Source organism: Pseudopipra pipra, chromosome 1, assembly GCF_036250125.1.
Source record: "Pseudopipra pipra isolate bDixPip1 chromosome 1, bDixPip1.hap1, whole genome shotgun sequence".
NCBI lineage: Eukaryota > Metazoa > Chordata > Aves > Passeriformes > Pipridae > Pseudopipra > Pseudopipra pipra.
In genome coordinates this window covers 125,320,519-125,328,902 of record NC_087549.1, presented here as the reverse complement: position 1 = coordinate 125,328,902, position 8,384 = coordinate 125,320,519, and the positions used below count along the sequence as shown (strand labels likewise).

Below are 8,384 nucleotides of genomic sequence, written 5' to 3'. Positions count from 1 at the left end.
ACATCTCTGTAGCTCAGGACATCTTTTTGATGAATGTGAAACAGCTGGAATAAATATATCAAGGGCAACAATTGTGGTCCCATGGTACATCCAGCTGCTGCAAAAATAAACCCGGGGGGGAAAAAGAAAGAGTAAAAAAACCCTGTACATCACACAGTCCCACTGTTTCTGTGTAAGTCCTTTTAAAATACAGGACTCTTTGCAAACACTGGTCAAAAATGAACATAGAGATTAATTTGTTAAAAGCAAAATCAGTTTATAAAGCATTAAACAAAAAATAAATCACAGAATCATTGCTTTATTTAAATAGCAACAGTTTTATCTTCAGTGATTTTTCTCCAGACTTGCAAAATATTTGTACCTGCTAGTGAGAAAGTTATTTTAAAAATAAACAAAGACTCATAACAATCCTGTTAATACTTTATTAGTGTAATTTTTTAGCTTTCTATTGGACAGAACATAAATGCAAACTCCAAAAAAAAATTCAGAGTCCTCTGCCATTCAGTAGAAGTGACCATGGCAGCCTGTTTCATGTTCAATCTTTGTTACAGAAACGAGAGGAGGAGAAAGGGAGGGGAAAAGCATCAATAGAACAATTAGGCACACAGCTGACACACTGTACAATGATATGCACAAGTAATTTATAACAGTTCTATTTATGAGATGTGTTCTTCAGATTCTTCCTTTGTAACATATGAGCTTTGCTCAGGTGAGCAAAGATCATTGAGAACAAAGGAATTAACAAAAGAGTAACAAATAAGACTTTTAAAACAAGTCCTTAAATAAACTAACGCAACAACAGAATGCAAAAATTGCTCAGCTGAGAAGACATGTTTAACCTAGACTTCAGAACATTAAAAATTCATTTATTTTACAGCTATTCAAATACACATGCATTAAATGAAAATATTGCACAAAATTAAAATTTAGATTGTGGAATTTATATAGTTTTATTTTGGTACACATTCTGGTAGAACTTAAAATTTACTGTTTAGTTCTAGCAAACACCAGCAGCACAAGCTTGAGGATGAACCAAATGAAAAATTGCTCATTTTCTCTTAAAAATAATTAAGGCTAAAAAACAAGTGCATTTGTTGACAATGGCACAATTTTCAGCGGCCAGTCACAGCACCCAAAGGCCAGAAGATACATCCAGACACTGAAGTGCTGTATATTAACATTCAGTTTTGGAAACTTTCTAGGATAATAGGCTGCATGGGTTGACAGGGTAGGTATTTTAAATCATCGACAGGAAAACCATTTAAATGATGATACATACAAACTCAATTTAACAGAAAGTATTCATTTCTGATGGTTCTTGCCAGCCAACAGGCACCACTGAATCAGGAATATTCCATAATTAAATACAGAAGACTAAACTTCAATACATATATACATATGCACACATGTGTATATAAATGTGTGTATAGGTATATGTATGTAATAAATTCATTAGGTAAAACAAATAAAAAGCACGGTGTATTATGTTCAGTTCACATTCCTAGAGATATTATTTTATTTTTGTACAGATATGTACCAGATAATTAAAAAAAAAATAAATCCCAAATTTGTATATTATCACTATCCTCTTGAAATTTTTCATGGTACCTACAGATAGATAAAAGGTTCCACAGATTTGACAAAACAGTATTTGAACTTCCCACTTTCATACTGAATAACAAATCGGTGACTTAAAAGACATAAATTAGATTTTGTAGGATTAATGAGATATTTACTGTATCACCAAGAACAACTGCTGAATGATCTGTCATCAGTCAGATATCAGTTATGCTTGAGCACCCTGACATTAGAGGAAGGTATAGGCATGTAAACAATAGGAGCTGGCTATGTTGTACACTTCACACAGAACTCAAGGATTTTGTTAAATTCAAAAGCATTTAACCGTCACACTTTTACAGAATCTGCAGAGAGGAAGGGAGAGGGGTTCTTACATATTTACGAAGTTGTCTTCCTAAGGATTACAAAAGAAAGGGATTTAATTTACAGCATTTAGTTCTGCAATAAAGAAAAAAACAAGTGCACTTGAGCCCATGCATACTGTATGAGAATGTTAACAGTACAATATGATCATCATTAAGTAGTATGATAAAAGGCTACATTTCATTAATAGAGTCCATGAGAAAAAATGATCTATATAGAGGCTTCAGTCAATTTAACTAGGTCCTTCGAGAGCCTTCTATCTTCTCTTAGAATGCTTTCATAAAAGGTCTATGTTCCTCTCTCGCATAAAAGGACCATTTGTTCCCATTAAGACACAAATTACTACAAGGATCCTTGGGATCCTTGGTCCATAGCTGTATCTTACCCTGTGTTTAGCATTCAGGAAAAAAAGGGACTCTATAGGATTACTTTCTGTTCACTCAAGATAGTGATGGTCAAACAGTTGGGGACTATGAAAAAGAAAACACAAACTGAGATATGCTGTGGCCAAACAAGATTTGTTGTTACTGTATTTTTAATTGGACAGAACTTCTTCACTGAAACTAAACAGATGGATGTGGGGCCTTGATGTCAAATTTGTATTAAAATTTTACACTATGCAAAAAATAAAAAAATTATTTAAAAAAATATTGTAGTTTTATCTCCTTTTTATTTTCATATATACACTGATATGCGTTCAGAAATTTCCAAGTGTTTGCATATGACAAATGAAATCTTTTACCTGTGAGGAACCAACTAATTCTAACATTTTTCCATATGAGGCTTACACACTAAAAGGCAAAGAATCTTCCAATTAAGTAGGACATAGTCTTTTACATCCCAAAAGTGTTCCAGATTTTAATGGGGAGTTGTGTGTAAACTGTGTCTTAGTGCAATTTCCTCAGCTTCTAACACAACATCCATTCTCTTTGAAACATATACCCCCTTCCTTCTACAACTATCAACTTGACATATGTTCATATAGACCAATTGAACATAAATATGATGCTCCTTCTCCACTGAAGTTACATGCAAAATGTATGCCAGGTGCTGTAAGAGCAGCATATGGCCCTTAAAGCTACAGAATACTCAGAATAAAGGGTTTGTTTCTACTGCACCTCTGCCTTTACTAAAACCCCCATTAGATATAATGTTAGTTTAATTTTCGAAACATGAAAGGTGACATAAATGTGGCATAAAAGCCAATTACCTCAACCTTCCTTTAATAAATGTACTTTTACGATGGGGCTATAGCTATTTCTCCCTTCTCCTATGAACCTACTATTCCAGAGACTGCTTTTCCTGTTAGCTCAGCCTTTACAGGAATGTTAAAATAGCCCTACAGAGCCTCAACAGTCTTAATGTAGAACAATTCCACCTGACTCTCACACATTGCACTATCTCCCAGTGCCAAAACACCCTTTTCTTCAATTGTATCACCATAGTTGTGCTTTACTTGAACAGTCTGGCACTTTTCACTGCTGGCAAAACATCGACTCAGGAACGGAAGGGATCAGCATTCTTGTATATTGGCCCAGTTTTCTTCTCAATGTTGCATGAAGACGCACCAAATCATTTAAGACACACAAACCTTTCTGGTAGTGGTTGAATTACAAGTGAAGATGAGAAGATCCACAGGTCTTACAGATGCATTAATAATCTAATATGTGACACTAGAAGACTGGTGCAGAAATGACAGCATGTGAGTTTGAAGCCCCAGAGAATATGCCCAAGTAATTAGTCCTGGACAAACATACACCAGCTTAATAGGTTTGAAGTGTCACCTTTTCTGTAAGGAAGGCGCTTGAGTAGAGTGTAGTCTCTGCTTATATCTCTGCATCTGCTTTGACCGTGAATGCAGTTTGTTGAAGAGCTCAGGGAACTTATTTTGTGGAAATAAGGTTTCTAGGAATCTCTCCAGAAACACGTACACCATTCTCTTATTCAGTTGACTATGCTGGAACATTTCAAAGACTCGAAGAATGCCTTTCCGCGTAGTCTCAGCGCCTATGATGTGCTTCAGTTCATCTACAAAAATAGTAGTTAGCCAGAAGATTAAACTAAATTCTACATATTAACAAACATTAACTGAATGTTAAGTCTTTCAAACTATGTAGCCTGAAATTTGAAATCACAGTGCCTCTATTATACACATCTTGATTAAATTAAAAGTTCTCTTACAGCAGAAAGGATTTCTGAAAATTACTTCACTTTTACCCTATATACATGAAAACCATGTTAGTTTACAAGAAATCATACTGTATTGGAATATATTTCACACACTAAACTTAAATCCTCTAGTGGAGCTAAATACTGGGTTGGGTCTAAGAGAATTACAGTTGCAAATTCACAATACATGTGAAAATGTCCAATGCTTTAATAATTAGAAATCTCTTGATTTAAATACAGTTCATATGTTCAGTATTTCTTTTTTGATACGTCAAACAATTAAGAAGAATACTGACATTAATTTCAGTAACAACATATAGTAAGGATTATCAGGCTTCAATCCCAGACTCACTCACCTGGCATTACTTCTAGTAATTTGGTCTTCCCTGCCACTCTTGTTCTCATTCTAATAGCTTTGTCCCTTCGTGGAACAGTCTCTGCTAAAATGCCGTTGGGCCAAAAAGCATCTCTGTAACAAAAGCAAATCTGTCAAAATACATTAACATTTTATCAAGTGAAAGGCTCTTTCAAATCCCTCAAAGCTACCTCATAAAATACATACAAGAAAGTAATTTGCACACAACCTAACATACACTTCAAATATTAGAAGAGGAAAAAGAAAAGGCAAAGAAGAAATCAAAAGCAAGTAGTACAGCAAACTCAACCTATCAGTAAACCATATACTTTTTAGTACAAGAATCAGATGAAATAAAATTGTAATATTACACACCAAAACCATTCAAATACCATATAGTTCTTACACAAAATAGACCTAAGCACTACACTGAATAAAAAGTGTACTTTCTTACTCGGTTTAATTAAAGAATATCAGAATACTCATAAAGTATGATCCTTTGGTGAATACACCACCCTACTTTATGACTTTCACCCCAACAAAAAAAAAAAAACCAAACAGCAAACTATAGGAAAACAAATGGTGGGTAACTCTCAACAACAATGTAGAAGCCATTAAGACTTTTAGGAAATTGAAAGACAGAGCCTTTGATACTTTCAAATTCAAACTTCAGTTCTGTTGTACCTGTTCAATGTGAAATGTATTATCTTAGAACTAGGGCTCTTTTAGTACTAATTGTTATCCTTTAAAAGCAAGTATTGTACATGCCTTCATCGATCCAAACAAGACACTATATCCAGTAGGGATGAATGATGAAATTCCTAACTATACCCGTATTCTAACTCTTCTAGACTGATTAACAAGTTTTTTAAGGTAGAGGAGAAAACTCAAAAATACTCTTCTTCATATGACAATTACTTTCTCTCACTTAACATAGGTAAAAAGCAGTGTATGATTTGTATGATCCAACTGGTCTTCTTTGGAGTGATAATAATTTCCTCGTGTAAGAAGAATAGAAAGGATACACAGATATTAGACATCAATTGGCAAGAACTTCACATTTAACATCTATGATAAAAGACATACCTGAAGCGTTTCACTGCATCTGCTACTTGCTCAGGAGACGTCATCCAATCAACATGATCAACTATTTTTCTAAAATCAAAGCAACAAAGACCTTCATTTAATTTTTAGAACAGAGAACATATAAATGAAGCACTTTGAAGAGCACTCTAGGACAGACAAACTAAAACTTCAACTTTCTCAAATTTCATAAGTAGGTTCTATGATAGGCAAGGCAAACAGTGATTCTCAAGATAAAAATCTAAGCTCACTGATCACTCCCTAAAGATGAAGCTTTTTTCTTTTTCAGTACACGTATGATGATGAAGCTGGCTGGAAAAAATGGTGTTGCATCTCCCATCAGCTTTAGATAACTGGTTTGCTCGTAGAGCACTCCTCTTCATGGAGCACTCAAAGTTCTGCTTCTGTAAGCAAAAGACCTATTAAGAATCTCAAAATATCATACTTATGTATGCAGTTACCTCATAACCCTTAATAGGAGATATAGATGGATCATTCACCAGACCTTCCTTCATCAGCACATACACACAGTTCTATATCCAAATCTAGGATGCTTATAGAAATGATATATGCATCAGTATATCACCATAATCCTGGGACTGTTTCCCTAGCCACAATTTGAATTTAGTTTTCTAAGAAATAAAAAACCACAACTTTGCTGCAGAATGCCATTAAATCCCAGGAACTTGCCAGTATAAGGTATGACTGCTGAAGCAGATGAAGCCATGAGTATCTAGAATGACTCCAAATGCAGAAGCAAAACAGTACTGCAGCCATCTCTCCAATAAGGAAGCAGTATGCTGTGCATAAACTCTGCTACTTATTCTACAATCTGGAAACAGCAAAAAGTATTCAGAGTCATTCAACAGGGCAGCATTTTCTTGGAAGCACAGGTTTCAAGGTAGTTGTCACCTGGCCAAGAGGCATTATTTGAGAAAGACCAAGTGCCATTTTATTACATGGTTACATTCCTACTGGTACCACAAGTCTATATGTTTAACAGTGATGATGAAAATGTCATAAATATACTTGTGAAGGGTAAAAAGTAATGATACAGCTAGCAATATTATGATAAAAAAATAATAGGAAACTACTTCTCACCTGCTAGAAATTAAGTTTTTGGTTAGTGGTACTAAATCCAAAGCGACAATGTAGTGCTAAATCTGCCCCAAGAATTTTTTTTTGTTCTATATTTTTTTTTATATTTCAGAAACAAATTATTAGAAGGGCAATCCTGGAAACTGCATACCTCTAAACTGAAGGCAAGAAACATTACTTATTAAGCATTATTAACTGGCTTTGCATTTGCATGAATGAGGGTACATGTGAATTACAGAGCAAATGGAGGGGGTAGAACAGATCCCATAGCAGTCCATTTCCTTGCCCCCTTGCATCTTCTAAAGTGTGAGAGCAGAAACTTTACATAGCAACTCAGTATAGCTCACATAATTTGATAGTGTCAGTGTATCATTTGTAGCACGAAAGAGATGTAAGCAGAAATAGTACCAAAAGTAATAAACAATATTATTAACAAAAAGTGTAGTGTAAAACACAGGGCAAAAAGCATCAGTATTAAGTGATGTTCACAGAAATTTGAATTCTTGTTGGTATGTGAAAGCTTTTTTGTAAGTTCTCCGGCACATAAGAGTTACTAAGAGTTACAGTGATGTTTTGTGTTTATCTCCATTTTGCACCACATTTGTTCTTGGCTTATTGATCCTCTTCAAAGGGGAATATATGCAGATTCAAACCACAATAATTTAGTAATACCAAGAAGAATTTATAGACACAGACTACATAGTTTCACTCACACACTATTCAATATAAGAAAAGCAGTACCTATTAATTGTGTCACCATATGTTGCTCTAATAAGTTGCTGAAGCAGATTTTTTATATTTCTTCTTAACCACTGATTTCTTTCCTTTAAATCAAAGACTTCATCCATAAGAAGGAGCATTACTCTCAGTGGAATATTGTCATCCACCTGGCCACCAAGAAAAAAAAAAATCAGTAAACTTTTATTTCATTTCAAGAAAGCTACAGTTTTAGTAGCTCAGTATAAGCATAACAATGTGAAATCTTCCCTAAATCATCTGTAACACCATTAATAGCAAAGAAGGATTGAAAACTAAAGATAAACTTATATACATTGAATTTTTAAAATAAGAAGAAATAATTATTTCAAAAATCAACAGTTATCAAAAAAGTTGAGTAAAATTAATACATGTCCTAGAGAGAGAGCTGGTTCCTAACCTCTTCCTTTGGTTGCCATGCTTCCAACTCTGGAAAGAGCTGAACATGAAAACTCTGGAAAGAGCTTTTCTTTTCTGTGGCATCATTTTCTTATGGATGCTAAAAACAACGACATTTCATTGCAATGAAGTGCCTTTTTTTTAGGTATTGTTCTAACCTGCATAGCTACCAAGTGGTTTGATGTTCGGAGATTAAGAAAAGGATCATAATTTTATTATTTAAGAGATGATGTTACACAGATTTTTACAAAAAACACATTAGTATTATTATTTTGGTGGACCACACAACTACATCTTTAGATACACCTGGAACACAGACAGTGGGTTCATAACCCAGCTGGAGATTGTATAGATCCATAACTTGCTTTTACAGTACTGCTTCTCCATGTAAAATTCCATTCCAATTGCCATATTTTTGTCTAACTTAGTGACTGGAAGTTGTGAGCAAAGCATCTTAGAAGAGAAGTTGAGAGTTGAAAGGTTTTAAAATATCTGAAATCTGCCTTTAAGTAACATTTGATATGTTAACTTAGAAACTATCAAGAACTGTAGCTTCTCATCAGAAGATCAATGAAATACCTAT

The 8,384-nt window shown here is 34.3% G+C and overlaps 1 protein-coding gene across 4 annotated transcripts in view; it reads right to left on the bottom strand.

The window, feature by feature from the left end:
• Positions 1–408: 408 nt before the first annotated feature.
• The window catches only part of SNX13 (sorting nexin 13), a 119,519-nt gene continuing 111,543 nt past the window's right edge, over positions 409–8,384 (bottom strand). For all 4 annotated transcript variants that reach the window (XM_064675807.1, XM_064675786.1, XM_064675776.1 and 1 more), the window contains 4 exons: positions 7,388–7,533; positions 5,552–5,620; positions 4,467–4,579; positions 409–3,969 (listed from right to left, as the gene is read on the bottom strand). In XM_064675807.1, coding sequence (XP_064531877.1) covers positions 3,722–3,969; positions 4,467–4,579; positions 5,552–5,620; positions 7,388–7,533 — 576 coding nt within the window. In that variant the 3' untranslated portion in view covers positions 409–3,721. The remainder of the gene's footprint in view (positions 3,970–4,466; positions 4,580–5,551; positions 5,621–7,387; positions 7,534–8,384) is intronic.